The sequence below is a fragment of the Leopardus geoffroyi genome, chromosome D1 (assembly GCF_018350155.1).
Source record: "Leopardus geoffroyi isolate Oge1 chromosome D1, O.geoffroyi_Oge1_pat1.0, whole genome shotgun sequence".
NCBI classification, from domain to species: Eukaryota; Metazoa; Chordata; class Mammalia; order Carnivora; family Felidae; genus Leopardus; species Leopardus geoffroyi.
In genome coordinates, this window is record NC_059329.1 from 101,313,222 (window position 1) to 101,329,440 (window position 16,219).

The 16,219-nt window shown below is 38.1% G+C and overlaps 1 protein-coding gene across 1 annotated transcript; it reads right to left on the minus strand.

The window, feature by feature from the left end:
* Window positions 1-12,636: 12,636 nt before the first annotated feature.
* Window positions 12,637-13,605, minus strand: LOC123602663 (olfactory receptor 10AG1-like). Its single transcript, XM_045487125.1, has one exon. It carries the CDS (start codon window positions 13,585-13,587, stop codon window positions 12,637-12,639), a length of 951 nt encoding a protein of 316 aa, XP_045343081.1. The 5' UTR covers window positions 13,588-13,605.
* Between the last annotated feature and the right edge of the window lie 2,614 nt (window positions 13,606-16,219).

Here is a 16,219-nt window from a genome sequence, read left to right on the forward strand (position 1 = left end):
GTGTAGAGCTTCCTCAAAAACTAAAAATAGAACTACCCTACGACCCAGAAATAGCACTACTAGGAATTTATCCAAAGGCCACAGGAGTGTTGACACGTAGGGGCACATGTATCCCAATGTTTACAGAAGTGCTTTCAACAATAGCCAAATTACAGAAAGAACCTAAATGTCCATCAACTGATGAATGGATAAAGAAGATGTGGTTTATATATACAATGGAATACTAATTGGCTACGAGAAAGAATGAAATCTTGCCATTTGCAGCAACGTGCATGGAACTGGAGGGTATTATCCTAAATGAAATAAGTCAGTCAGAGAAAGATATCATATATTTTCACTCGTATGTGTAACTTGAGAAACTTAACAGAAAGACCACGGGAAGGGAAGGGAAGGGAAGGGGAAAAATCGTTACAAACAGAGAGGGAAGGAGACAAACCGTAAGAAACTATTCAGTGCAGAGAAGGAACTTAAGCTTGATGGTGGTGGGGGTGGGGCGGGGGAGACGGGAAAATTGGGTGATGGGTATTGAGGAGGGCACTTGTTGGGATGAGCTTTGGGTATTGCATTTACGCGATGAATCACAGGAATCTCCCCCAAAACCAAGAGCACCCTGTGTACACTGTATGTTTGCCAACTTAACAATAAGTTATATTAAAAAAAAAAAAAAGAACCAGCCAGTGCAAGAATAACCCTCTGACACTTCCTCCTTTTGTCTCCAGAAACAGGAAATAAATTACCAGTGTGAAAGTGACCCTCCCTGTACCAGAAGATAGAGAGACATTCTTATCTTCAGAAATCGAGAATTCGGGGTGGAATAAACCTGTTTGAACAAACCTTGTACCTTTTGCTATTTTACTACCCCAGCCCAAATTCTATTTGGAATTCCTCTGTCCAAAATGTGTAAAAGCAGGGTGCCTGTGTTGCTCAGTTGGTTAAGTAACCAGCTCTTGGTTTCAGCTCAGGTCATGATCTCATGTTTTGTTGTGAACTTCTTTCCGTGTAGAGCCTGCTTGGGATTCTCTCTCTTTCTCTCTCTCTGTTTGGTCCCTCTGATGCTTGTGTGTGTGTGTGTGCTCCCTCTCTCTCACTCTCTCTCTTTCAAAATATATAAAAATAAAACAATTAAAAAATATGTAAAAGCAACGTGACCATGTTTTCTTTGAGTCTCAAATTTTTTTTTTATCGGACCTCTGTGCACATAAAATTAAACTTTATTTTCTACCCTTAGTCTGTCTCTTGTTAATTTAATGCTTAGACCAGCCAGAAGAATCTTGAAGGGTAGAGAAAAATATTTCCTCTCCAAGAGTAGTTAGCGGGTTTTCAGATAAAGATCTCAGAATTCTATGCTTTTCTATTTTGTCCTTTGTATCTTGAGCCCCAAATTTACAGTATCCTTACATAAAAGAGTCTAGTAGCACAATTATAGCTTACCTTTATGGATTTGCCTGAGGCTATTTATGGGACTGTAGATGTTTTGTAAACCTAAATGTTTTAAGCTCTTCTTCTGTGCCAGTAATTGACTGTAATTCTCCAGTATTCTTGCTAGCTTCCAACATTAGCTGTTTTTAAATAGGAAGTAGTCATGCTTGTCCTGGGGGACATCTCTCATGCATCATTTTGATTTCTAAGAGACTGCTTCTGCTGTGCAGTCATTACAGTTCTTTTTTTCAAAAACTCTCTCCGTAGATAAACGTTCCTTCTCTTTAGGCCCTTCTTGGCACTTGGGGTGGGAGGATGTCCTCTGGTGGAGAAATCACACTTAGTTGTTCCGTATTACTACCAGGAAAAAAAAAAGTTAAAAAAATCTTTCTATTGCATTCCCGATCCTTCATAATTAGCGTCAATTTGCTTTTCTTATTTTTATTCTCATAACTCACTCAAATCTAGATCATCCACAGCCTTAGAAAAATCTGCCCTAGGGGCGCCTGGGTGGCGCAGTCGGTTAAGCGTCCGACTTCAGCCAGGTCACGATCTCGCGGTCCGTGAGTTCGAGCCCCGCGTCAGGCTCTGGGCTGATGGCTCAGAGCCTGGAGCCTGTTTCCGATTCTGTGTCTCCCTCTCTCTCTGCCCCTCCCCCATTCATGCTCTGTCTCTCTCTGTCCCAAAAATAAATAAACATTGAAAAAAAAAATTAAAAAAAAAAAAAAAAAAAAGAAAAATCTGCCCTATATTTTATCACATGAACATGGTTTGCTTTGTTCTTAACCCATTAGGTGGTGAGATCCCTTTTCAGAAGTGGAGAGCTGGGTTCCTAGATTAAATTTTGTGGAAACTGAAGCATGTCCTGTGTGCTGACAAGTATCTAGACGGTTTTGTTCATGTTATGGTCTCCACTCAGGCATCAAGGCAAGTATCCAGCTGATTCCAAATGTAAACCACTTCGAACAATAAGCATTTGCCACAAAATTATTTAGGAAAGATGGGGCGCCTGGGTGGTGCAGTTGGTTAGGCGTCCGACTTCAGCCAGGTCACGATTTCGCTATCCGTGAGTTCGAGCCCCGCGTCGGGCTCTGGGCTGATGGCTCAGAGCCTGGAGCCTGTTTCGGATTCTGTGTCTCCCTCTCTCTCTGCCCCTCCCCCGTTCATGCTCTGTCTCTCTCCCCAAAAATGAATAAACGTTGAAAAAAAAAATTATGTAGGAAAGAAAGGAAAAGGAAGGTTTCCTGTTGAAATCCTTTTTCCTATCTCAACTATGGCTAGGTAGGTATGGCGATAAAATTATCAGGCATAAAGTTGCCAACCCAGTATCTACTTGTACTTACAATTACATTTGCTTCTTTCTCTTTGGAGTTCTTTGACCATTTGTCAGAATAGTGCTTTTCTATTTGTCAAAATAGGATGTGTCCAAAACTGCATTTCATTTCTGTATTTTAAGGCTGCTTATCTTCACTATAGCATGCTTCTTATAAATTGGCCCTCTAATCGTTATTGTAACTGATTTGGTATTGCTGAGGGACTTCCTTTATGTTTATATACAAATAGGAACTTTACTCATGATTTGCCTCAAATTAGATGTCAGTTACTTATAGGCTGGGACAAATTGAATGTCCACCCCCCATTGGAGTAGACTGATTGAAACCCTATCCTCTCCTTAATTCAGAGAATTGAGTGCTTCTTTATTTAATTAAATATCACCATCACCAAACCAAATTTAATTAATTTTTTTTTTTACATTTATTTATTTTTGGAGACAGAGAGAGAGAGAGACAGAGACAGAGACAGAGCACAAGTGGGGTAGGGGCAGAGAGAGACGGCTACACAGAATTCGACACAGGCTTCAGGCTCTGAGCTGTCAGTACAGAGCCCAACTCAGGGCTTGAACCCACAAACTGTGAGATCATGACCTGAGCTGAAGTCTGACAATTAACTGACTGAGCCACCAGGCGCCCCCCTTCCCCCCAACCAAATTTAATTTTAAAATGAAACAATGCCCTAGATATATAAGTGGCTTAACAAAATAAAGAAGCATCTTCTACTCTTACCACAGTACAATTTTGTGGTCAGGAATTAAGGAACCCTGGTTCCTCAGGGCACCTGGGTGGCTCAGTTGGTTTACCATCTAACTCTTGATTTCAGCTCAGGTCATGATCTCACGGTTCCTGAGACTGAGCCCCACATTGGGCTCTGCACTGACAGCATGGAGCCTTCTTGGGATTTCTTTTCTCCCCTTCTCTCTTCCCCTCCCCTGCTCATGCTCTCTCTTTCTCTCTCTCTGAAAATAAACTTAAAGAAAAAGAAGAAGAAACTGGTTCCTTTCATCTAAGAATTCCATTTTCCCCTAGTGTGTTCATCTTTCTAGTTCCCTATCAGTCCTTCAGTATTCAGACAGCTGAGAATTAGAAATAGAAAATAAGGGGAAAAAATCAATCTTAAGAGCCTCGACACAGAATAGGCACATCACTTCTATCCTTGTGCTATTGTGGAAACTAATCACATGGTTTAATGTAGATATGGGAGTGCTAGGGAATTTTGTTTACTGTATGTCTAAGAAATGGAAATATATTCGGAGAGCAACTAGCCAGACTCTGCCACAGAGCTCATTTTCAGTCACTAGAGTGTTTTATAGCATGCTATAACATGTAAATCTTTATCTTCTTTTTGATTTCAGAGGGAGAGAGAGAGAGAAAGAGAGAGAGAGAAAGAGAGAGAGAGAATCTTAAACAGGTCACATGCCCATGTGGAGCCCAACTTGGGGCTTGATCTCATGACCCTGATGTCATGATCTGAGTCAAAATCAAGAGCCTGACACTAAAGGACTGAACCACCCAAATGCTCCAACATGTAAACCTTTTAGACTGGAGATGTAGCATGACATTTACATAACAGTAATTATTTGTGGTACATGTTTATATTTTAGCTTTTTAAAAAAGATACATTTATGTCTGGTGGAATATATTATTTTATTGTTTTTTGTTTGTTTGTTTAAAAATTTTATTTATTTATTCAGAGAGGTGGGGAGGGGCAGAGAGAGTGGGAGAGGATCTGAAGTAAACTCTGTGCTCAATATCGCAAACCCTGAGATCATGACCTGAGCTGAAATCAAGAGTTTGATGCTCAACTGATTGAGCCACCCAGGTACTCCACTCTCTTGTTTTGAATACAGTCACTCAGGATATAATCCTGATACCAGAAAGTCCAGCATAAAATGGCAAGTTAATGAATAAGTAAAGATAATCAATTCATATTCAAGCAGGAAAGAAAACTGCAAAACAACCTCAGATTAGACAACAGCAGAATTAAGTGGAAAAAGAGATGAGTTCAAATCAGTGGCTAATGCAGTAAACTTTCAGGTAGCCAGTTTCTCAAGACCATCATGATATCCTTATTCTTCAGATTGTATATCATGGGGTTAAACATCAGAATGACACTCGTAAAGGAAGAGAAATAAATTTGTTCTGAAAAGTATGTTTGGATTTGGGTGAAAAAATACGTAATGATTTTGGATCTGCAGAATCAAGCTTCAACTATGATGTGAGATGAGCAGGTGGATACAGCTTTGGCTGGTCCTGTTGCCAATGGCAACTTCAAGATGGCGGAGACAATTTTACTGCAGGATCCAAGTATCATAACTAGAGGACAATGCAGAACATGACAAATGGCCATGTGGTGATCATAGGCCATCACTGTCAGGAGAAAATCGTCTCTGTTTGCAAGCATAAAGAGAAGGAAATATTTTTGTAGCACAGGTAGAAGAATAAATGTTTCTTTTCTGAGTCCAAAAGTTTAGGAGTATGCTAGAGAGAATACAAATACATAACAGATTTTCAGGAAGGAAAAATTACTAAGGAAAAAACACATGGGTGTCTGAAGAGCCTGTTCAACTCTAGTTATGAGAGCAATGATGACATTTCCAGTCAAGACTATCACAGACAAGAGAAATATCACAAAAAAAACCCATTCAGATATTGGAAATATGAGAAAATTCTGAAACTTTCAATTTCATCATTGAAGTGAAATTTGCTTCTGGTTGAGTACGTGTGTGTGTGTTCCATTGCTTTGAAATTTATTCCTGTTTAATTGATCTATCAAAATCAAAATCATTATTACCAGATCTTTCAAGATCTTTCATTTACCATAACCCACCATACAACAGATACATGATTCATGTTTTCCAAACCATTGGTTGGTTAATTAAAGATGTCTTTATGAAATAAATCGTATAGATAATATGCTCTTTGGAACTCTGTCTACCTCATATAACTCAAAGTGTCTTGCTATCTGTGATTTGTGATTTGTTGTTCTCATTTAAAAATTCTTATTTTAATAATATATCTGGAATGAAGCTTATGGAAATTTCATAGCCTAAATTATTGTCATATAACTATTAGACACTGACCCAAAATAGCAGATGGTGAGGTGTTAGCTTAAAGTTGTCAGTTCTCTGGGGTGCCTGGGTGGCTCAGCTGGTTGAGTGTCTGACTTCTGCTCAGGTCATGATCTCGCGGTTCGTGAGTTCCAGCCCTGCATCAGGGTCTCTGCTGTTAGCACAGAGCACACTTGGGATCCTCTGTCCCTTTCTCTGACCTGCCCCAGTTCACACTACTCTCTCTCTCAAAAATAAATAAATAATAAAAATAATAAAAAAAGTTTTAGTTCTCCTTTTAAGATGTAAAGAACCATCTTATGAGGAGAAAAATATTTTTTTAATAACTAAATGTGGGAAGTCTCATGTTTGAAGATTATTATTTTAATTCGACAGTTCTTAATGAGAAAATCAGTTCTAAGAAATTATATGCTTTAAGGAAAAATTATAAATGTAATCTCCCTTAACAGAGCGTATATCTTTTTCTACAGTGAGTCATAGAAGCATATATATTAAGATAAACCAGTACTTTGCTCATTAAAAAGGGTTTATTTTCAATATACTTCAGTTATTTATGTCACGGATTATTATCATAAACATGCTGTACTTATGTAGTGTTCTGTGATCTCCAAAGTATTTTACTACCAATTTTGCTTCAATTTTCTCTACCATGATGAAAGTGACAAATACAAATTCTAGGCTTTGACAGGAGTGCAAATTTTGTGCTTAAAAAACTCTTCAGTACATGTTGACTATTGCTCAAGTCTTGGTTCTCAGAATTTTACAGTGTTCTAAAATAAGTGAAGAATATTAACACAAAATCATATTAACATAAAATAATTCTTGCGTTCTCTTCTGGGTTGTGTTATAGCTGTTTTTCCTCCCTCTGTAGAACAGTGTAAGTACAAGTGCTTATGTACAATAAATATGCATATATTTCTATATACAACGATTATATAATCATATGTGCAAGAAACTTTTGTTTTAGTAAGAGATTGAGGGGCTGGGTGGCTCAGGTCGATTAAACATCCGACTTCCGCTCGAGTCATGATCTCCTGTTCGTGGGTTTGAGCCCCGCGTTGGGCTCTGTGCTGACAGCTTAGAGCCTGTAACCTGTTTCCAATTCTGTGTCTCCCTCTCTCTCTCTGCCCCTCCCCCACTCATGTTCTGTCTCTGTTTCTCTCTCTGAGAATAAATAAACATTGAGAAAAGAAAACAAGTTGATATTTTTTCATAATGGAAAGTCATATTTATTTCAAAATATATGCCTTAAAAATAGCAAGCTCCCTTCAAATGAAAATATCCCCCCGATTCTACTGGTTTTATTTCTTTTCCATGTATCACCTCAACTTTATGCCTCTGTTTGCCACTCATTCTCTTCTGTGTTTTTCCAGACATTCTGGAACATCTTTGAGGACAATCACCCTATGGAATTCAGGTCCCCTGGTCATCCACCTCACCCCCCTCCCACATCAGATCTGGACAGGAAGCAACAATGCTCTTGAGAAAGCAGCAATAGTTGTCTCCCAATATTACTGGAGAAAATCCAAACAGAAAATAGTGCACGTGGGACCCTTTCCTATCTCCACTTTCCTTAAGATTTCTCTCCTATCTTCCACCTGGGACTTTGAATGTAGCAACCCTAGACTTCTATCATCATTACACGTGCAGGCTTTCTTTATTGTGATCTGCTTATTTTCCTTTTTTTTTTTTTTAATTTTTAACACTAACACAATCCTGAAAGGAATATTAATTAATTTTTTTAATTGCCATCAGACAAAATGGGATCGATTGCAAGTAATACCTCAAATCTACGTTCAAAATAAATATTTTACAAGGAAAATATATCAGACTGGAATTAGAAAACCCTACAGTGACTGCTATTGTTTCCAGTCTACTTCCCTAATCCCTGTGAAAATTGTTTGGTAGCTATAACTGAGATGTGCAAACTTACCCCTGTATCACACTCTGATTTGCAATGAAATGTTTGGTTCACTGATCCTTTTCTTTTTTTTTTTTTTTTTCCCCATTGCTCACTCTCTCTCTAACTCCCCAGGCTTGCCTCAGTTTCTAAGATTTTAATATGTTTTTTTAATGTTTATTTGTTATTGAGGGACAGGGATAGAGCGTGAGCAGGGAGGGGCAGAGAGAGAGGGAGACACAGAATAGGAAGCAAGCTCCAGGCTCTGAGCTGTCAGCACAGAGCCCGACGCGGGGCTGGAACTCACAAACCCTGAGATCATGACCTGAGCCGAAGACGGTCGCTTAACCGACTGAGCCACTCAGGTGCCCCTAGTTTCTAAGATTTGAAATGAAAGCAAGATATAGTTTCAACCGACTTTCAATATTTTTCAATAAAATCTTTTGCCTATTTCTTTGTGTTATTATTGCAAGAAACTAATCATTAAGACCCTAAAGTAACTGTAAAGGCATTTTGCAGATATAATTAGGGGTTGACTATTGACCTTAAATTAGGGAGGTTGCTCAGCTGGGCCTGACCTAATGACATAAATATTGTATGTATGTATGTAGAGCAGCCAGAGACAGAAACAAATATCAGAGATTCGAGGTGAGTGAAGTGGAAGAAGGCAGAGAGTGTGGACTGCCTTTGGCTTCTGGAAACTGACAGTTGTTCCTAGCTGACACGCAGTAAGGAAAGATGGACCTGAGACTCACAATGACCAAAAGCTGGATTTTTCCAGTAGCCTAATAGAGTTTAGAATCAAATATTTTTCTCTGGAGGCTTCAGACAAGAATGTCACCCAGGTAGTACCTGAATTTCAGCCTCTGGGACTCTCAGCAGAGAAAACAAGCCACACCATGCTGGGCTTCAGACCTAGAGAAACTGGGAGATAGGGGCGCCTGGGTGGCTTAGTCGGTTAAGCTTCTGACTCTTGATTTCAGCTCAGGTCATGATCGCAGGGTTTGTGAGTTTGAGCCCCACGATGGGCTCCATGCTGACAGTGTGGAGCCCACTTGGTATTTTCTGTCTCTCCCTCTCTCTCTTCCCCTCCTCAACTCTCTCTCTCTCTCTCTCTGTCTCTCAAAAATAAATAAATAAACAAAAAAATAGAGACTGTGAAATAATAAACTTGTGTTAAGTTGCCTTAAATAAAATCCTTGTGGAAGCACATTCTGTGGCGTCTGATCAATTTTTCCAAAATGAAACTGGAGAAAACAATGCAAATGTGTTTATTTTCTTTTAGGATTAATAATACTATTTTTAATAGGTAGAACATATTTGATTAATGATTTGGCCTATTCAGACATATATATTTTCATAATTGGATCAATATGGTGAAATTTCAAATATTAACTTATTTATTTTAGTACAGTTAACTTTGGATTTATCTTCATTTATTTCATGTAAGCCTTACTTAATGGGATTTAATTTCCAACATTTTCTGTGTTTTTAAATTTCTGTGTTTTTAAAGTATTTAAATTTTTGCTTTTTTATTCTGTTATTTTTTAATTTGTAGATTAATATTGTCAGCAAGTAAGTAAAAGCATCTTTATACATACTTTTTGGAATTGAAAGAGAGACATGCCCAATTTATAAATTTGCCATTTACATAAATCTGATAATCATGCACATTCTTTTTTTAATTTAATATGTAAAATCCAAAAAAAATCCGATTCATCAATATTTGTATATTTTTTATATTCTATATTATCTTTCTGATTTGTCAAATCCTAGAATCCATTCATTAATTCTACACTCATTGACATTTTTCTCTTTCCTTCCTTTTTGCTTTTGAAGATTACCATCATTCAATAATCACTGACAGGCATTCATTTTAACTATGTCCACTTTTATAATCTTAAATTTATCCATTTTTGTGTCTATTGTTGAAGGCCTTTTAGTTATTTTTAATAAGTTTTTTTTAAGTGTATTTATTTACTTTGAGAAAAAGAGACAGCAGGGGAGGGTGAGAGAGAGAGAGAGAGAGAGTGAGAGACACTCCCAAGCAGGCTCCACACTATCAGCATGGAGACCAACATGGGGCTCAAACTCAGAAACCATGAGATCCTGACCCGAGCCAAAATCTAGAATCAGAAATAACCCAGTGATCCACCCAGGTGTCCCAAGGCCTTTTAGTTAGTTTTATGAAGAAATTACTCTAAATATTATATATCCTGAATCCTTTTATTTTTATTCTTTTTAATGTTTATTTAATTTTGAGGTAGAGAGAGACAGACCATGAGCAGGGGGAGGGGTAGAGAGAGAGGGAGACACAATCCTAAGCAGGCCAAAGGCTCTGAGCTGTGAGCACAGACCCCAAACCCAGGAGCACTGAGATCATGACCTGAGCCCAAATCAGACCTTCAACAATTGAGCCAACCAAGCGCGCCTCCCGATTCCTTTTAGTTCATAACAAAAATCTTTTCTTTCTTTCTTTCTTTCTTTCTTTCTTTCTTTCTTTCTTTCTCTCTCTCTCTCTCTTTCTTTCTTTCTTTCTTTCTTTCTTTCTTTTCTTTTTTGTTTCATGTTTCATTTAAATTCCAGTTAGTTAACGTACAGTGTACTATTAGTTTCAGCAATAGAATTTAGTGATGCATCACGTACATATCAAAAATAAAAGATGATTTGGCAGATATTGAAATTTCTCTGCTGGCTGATACATATTCTATTTGACATCCGGTAACAATAAGAAAGGGAGTGATTCAAGAATGTTCTTTACTGGGAACATTTATGTTTTCTGCCTAAGAAGTTATTATTTCTTGTAATTTACGTGATACATTCTTTTTGTAATAAATCCAAACTACAAAAAAATAATTAAAAATCTGAAATCATTTGAAATCCTAACACCGTCAGGAAGCCAATATTTCTTTTCTAAGCCTAGCTACATTTTATACATAGATTTACTTTCTCTCTCACATGTCTGGAAAGCTTGGAATTTCTTCAGTGAAGGGGCTCTAAAACATCGTCTTGAGTGGCTGTGCTGCATTATATGGTGTTGATGTGCTCCGTTGTCTTAATATGTGCCGACTGACAGCGCCTTCCCTTTGCTTCCTGCTTTCTTTTGCACTGTGAAAAGAACACTCTTGCGCAAACATAGTTAATAAAAATTCTTAAACAAACACAGGTAATAATCATTCTTGGACAAATATTTCTACGAGATGAGTTTTCATTGATACAGTTTTTAAAATAAAAGGGAAAGCGTTATGAAATTTCTATCAAAAGAAAAAAATGCCAAATTACTGCCTGAGAAGGACAATTTCTTTCAGAGGATTCAAATAGAAGCACTTCAATGAAAAGACTATTTACGTGGTGCATTATCCTCCTCGATCAGCTGTGACAAAATAGCACAAGTTGAGTGGCTTAAAACAACAGAAACGGAATCTCTCGCAGCTCTAGAATCCAGAGTCTAAAGTCACAATGTTGTCAGCCTCTCTTCACTCTGGCCTCTGAGAATCATTCTTTGCTTCTTCCAGTGTTGAATGGCTCTTGACCTTTCTTTGTTCTTGGTTGTATCATTCCTGTCTCTGTCTCCACCTTTTTTTTTTAATATTTATTTATTTTTGAGACAGAGAGAGACAGAGCATGAACGGGAGAGGGTCAGAGAGAGAGGGAGACACAGAATCTGAAACAGGCTCCAGGCTCTGAGCTGTCAGCAAAGAGCCCGACGCGGGGCTCGAATTCACAGACAGTGAGATCATGACCTGAGCCGAAGTCGGAAGCTCAACCAACTGAGACACCCAGGCGCCCCTCTGTCTCCACCTTTAAAAGATGTTATTTTCAGCGTCTTTATCTATTTTTTAAACGTCCTCTTAGCATTCTGTCTCATAAGGACACTGCTCAGAGGATATAGTGCCCACATTACACCAGGATGATCTCATTTCCTTAATTTAATTACATCTACAAAGTATTTTTTTTTCCAAAGAAGACACATTTGCAGATTCTAAACGGCCATATGTTTTAGATGGACCCACATTCAACCTGCTACACATTAATGTTGATAGTTTACAGTGAAAATTCCAGACAAATGTAATACTGAATGGATATTAACAGAGAAAAACCTGAAGCTACCAGGGGAGGGAATGATGTCACCAGAAAACAGTGGGTAATGGGATGGTAAAGGGGAGATTCTTAGGACTTGTAGTCTTAAAGCAGCATGACCAGTGACAAATGATAGAAAGAAACAGTAATGCAAAGAAAACATGAAGATACTCCTGCTTCCTCCATCTTGCCTGCTGTTGGTGTTTGTCATTGGCTAAATTCAAACACAGGTACAAAGAAGGGCAGCAAATATATCTGGAGAAATGGGAAGGTTAAAAAACTGATCGCAACACATGGCTCTAATCCCTGTTTATAAGATACACCGCGTTAAACTATCATCGTATTGCTCAGGCAATCTCTTTTTTTTTTTTTTAACATTTATTTTTGAGACAGAGAGAGACAAAGCATGAACAGGGGAGGGTCAGAGAGAGGGAGACACAGAATCAGAAACAGGCTCCAGGCTCTGAGCTGTCAGCACAGAGCCTGACGCGGGGCTCGAACTCACGGACTGTGAGATCATGACCTGAGCCGAAGTCGGCCGCTTAACTGACTGAGCCACCCAGGCGCCCCTACTCAGGCAATCTCTTAACTCACTAGTTCACAGTAGAGGAAAGATGGATCTTCAGATTGGATTGCTGCAGTTGGAATAATTTGTACTTTTTACAAAAGTCCTTAAGTTAATCCTATGAAACTAAGATTCCTTAACATAGTGTGAGGTTGCATTGATGTTATTAATGAACATTATTGAGGAATAAAACTAGAAGACATGTTTCTGTTGTCTCTGCATGACAAGCATATAAGCAAGTTCTTTCCACAATTTCAAGTGTTTGAGTCATATTAAAATCTTCGTTAGTAATTTTCTCAGTGCCACCATGATGTCTTTGTTCCTGAGAGTATATATAATGGGATTCAAAGTTGGGATCAAAACGGTGTAGAAAAGAGAGATCAATTTCCCAACTCCTTCAGATTGATTTGGTTTGGGTTGTAAATACGTGATGGTAGCCGTTCCATAGAATAAGACGACAACTATCAGGTGAGAAGAACAGGTGGAGAAGGCTTTAGCCCTCCCTTTGGCTGATGACAATTTCAGAATGCTGGAGATAATTTTGCCATAGGAGACAACAATCAACAGAAATGGAACCATGACAAATATCACTGCAACTACATAGACTGCTATCTCGTTCACAAATGTGTCCCCACAAGCTAGCTTGAGTACTGGGGGGAGGTCACAGAAGAAATGATTAATTGTGTTAGACCCACAAAAGGGCAGAGAGAAAATCTGGCATGTTTGCCCAATTACAACTGGGACTCCACTGATCCAGGAGACAGTCACCAGTTGGACACAGACCTTGTGGTTCATGATTAGAGGATAGTGCAGAGGGTTACAAATGGCCACATAGCGGTCATAGGCCATCACTGTCAGGAGAAGACACTCTGAGCCTCCAAACATAAGGACAAAACACATTTGTGCAGCACAAGCAAAGAAAGAAATATTTCCTTTCTGAGTCAATAAGTCCATGAGCATTCTGGGGATAGTGACTGTTACATAACAGATTTCTAAAAAGGAGAGATTGCCAAGAAAAAAATACATGGGCGTCTGGAGAGCAGAGTCAATTCTTGTTACCAATATTATGATGCTATTGCACATCAGGATAGTTAGGTAGATGACTAAAAATATCCCAAAAAGAGTCCAGTGGAGATTGGGAATATCAGAAAACCCCAAGAGAACAAATTCCATCAGTGTAGTAACATTTGAAATTCTTGTTTTTAATCGATTCTCCATCTGCAGACATAGTAAATGAAAGAGGGTTAGTCCATTAACATTTTCCAACCACATTTTCCTTCCTGTTAACTGCAGTAGATGCATTAATGTATTTATGCAATCTCTTAAATTATTTCTTGACTCTGTTTCCAGAAAATGAGATGTGAAATCCCAAAAATGAATTGATGTGCACTTAAAATCAATTCAAGAAGGACAATCTTAATGTATATGTTTTATACTTGCATGTAATAATGGAGATAATGAGAAATATGCATTGATTCTTTAGTATGTCATGCAGAACTAATATGTATTATTGCACCCCTATTATGAGTAGAATTATGAGACAGGCTTTTTCTATTGTTTTTGACTGGATCATTTTTTTTCCCCCTGTGTTGGTTGGGTTGTTCCATCTTCTTTCAATTCAAGCCTTTCCCCTTAAAAGGTTGTTTAATTCTTATTCAAAATGAGTATTGTCTTCCCATTTTTATTCTAATGAGAATCAATTAGTTAAACCAATCCTTGTTCCTGTGGGAACAAATATATGTGAGGTTATTGTTCTACTTTATGTACCTTTCCCATTAAATACTGCTAAATACTGAAAGCATTAATCCCATCCCATCCATAACTTTCCCTATTAAGACATCCTATGCAATGCATGATAAGTATCACTTAACCTTTAATTCAATCAAGAAAAGTAACCCCCATTCCTCACAGTATTTTCCATATATTCCTTTTTATCTAAGTAAGAGTCTATGATCCACTGTCATTAATTTCATTGCAGTCAATTGCAATTCCCTTTCTTTATATTATTTTCTTAATTTTACCTATTAAAGTGCAACCTTGGTTAAACCTAATTATTTTTTATTCAGGGCATGCAAATGGCTAGAGTACAATAATGGGACACACACACACACACACACACACACCACATATGCACACACAGCCTTACTTCACTTAATATGTCATCTAACATCAGGCAGTCAACATTGCTTAACAATTGTGTTACATATTATTGATATTTGTTCTCCAACTTTTGAAAACAAATATGATGTGTTTTCCTACTTCATCACATCTACTACTCCCATCTCCATCTTATATCCTTGTCGGCTGATGTTTTGCCTTAATAGTTTGGCTGAAATCCCCTATTTTTGTCTCTAGACATTAGGAAATACATTTCTGATGTGAAAGCTACCCTCCTTGCACAAAAAGTTAGAGAGACATTCCTGTCTTCAGAAATAGGAAATTCAGGGCACAGTGAATCTATTTGAACAAACCTTGTTACACTTGGCAATTCACTACCCGAGCCCAAATACTGTTTGGAATTCCTTTGTCTAAAATGTATAAAAATGGGGCAACTGAGTGGCTCAGTTTGTTAAGTGACTGACTCTTGATTATAGCTCCGATCATGATCTCATACTTGTGGGATCAAGACCCATATCCAGCTCCACGTTGACAGCATGGAGCCTGCTTTGGATTCTCTCTCTCCCTCTCTTTCTCTCTCTCCCTCCCCAACTTGTGTTCACTCTCTCTCTTAAAATAAATAAAAGTAAAACATTTTTAAAAATGTATAAAAGTAATGTGACTATGTTTTTTTTTTGAGTCTTAATTTTTTTTATCGGGCCTCTGTGCACACATAATTAAACTTCATTTTCTTCTCTCAATCTGTGTCGTGTTAATTTAATGCTTAGACCAGCCAGGAGAATCTTGAAGTGTACGGAAGATATTTCCTCTCCAAGAGCAGTTAGCTGATTTTCAGATGAAAATCTCAGAATTTTATGCTTTCCTATTTTTGTTCTTTGTATCTTGAGCCTCAACTTTAGAAGGATCCTTAATGGGGCACCTGGGTGGCTCAGTCGGTTAAGCCTCCCACTTCCGTTCAGGTCATGATCTTGCGGTTTGTGAGTTCGAGCCCCACATTGGCTCTGTGCTGACAGCTCAGAGCCTGGAGCCTGCTTCACATTCTGTGTCTTCTTCTCTCTCAGCCCCTCCCCTGCTCACACTCTGTCTCTCAATAATAAATAAATGTCAAAAAAAAAAATAGAAGTATCCTTAAATAAAAGAGTCTAGTAGCACAATTATAGCTTACCTTTATGGATTTTCATGAGGCTATTTATGTGACTCTAGGTGTTTTGTAAACTGTAAATGTTTTCAGCTCTTCTTTTGTGCCAGTAAGTGGCTGTAATTCTCCAGTACTCTTGCTACCTTCCAACATTAGGTGCTTTTAAATAGGAAGCAGTCATGCTCGTCCTGGGGGACATCTCTCGTGTATCATTTTGATTTCTAGGAGACTGCTTCTGCTTTGCGGTCATTATAGTTCTTTTTGTTTTTTTTTTTAACTTTCTCTGTAGATAACCCTTTCTTCTCTTTCCTTCTCTGTAGATAACCCTTTTTGGCACAAAGCTCCCTCGCTAAGGGGGAGTCCCCTGGTGGAAAAATTCCACTTACTTGTTTAGTATTACTTTCAGGAAAAAAAAAAGTTAAAAAATCTTTCTATCTATTGCATTTCAGATCCTTCATAATTGGTGTGGATTTGCTTTTCTTACCTTTATTCCCATAACTCACTCAAATCTGGATCATCCACAGCCTTAGAAAAATCTGTCATATATTTTATCACATGACCATGGTATGCTTGGTTCTTAAATACATTAGGTGG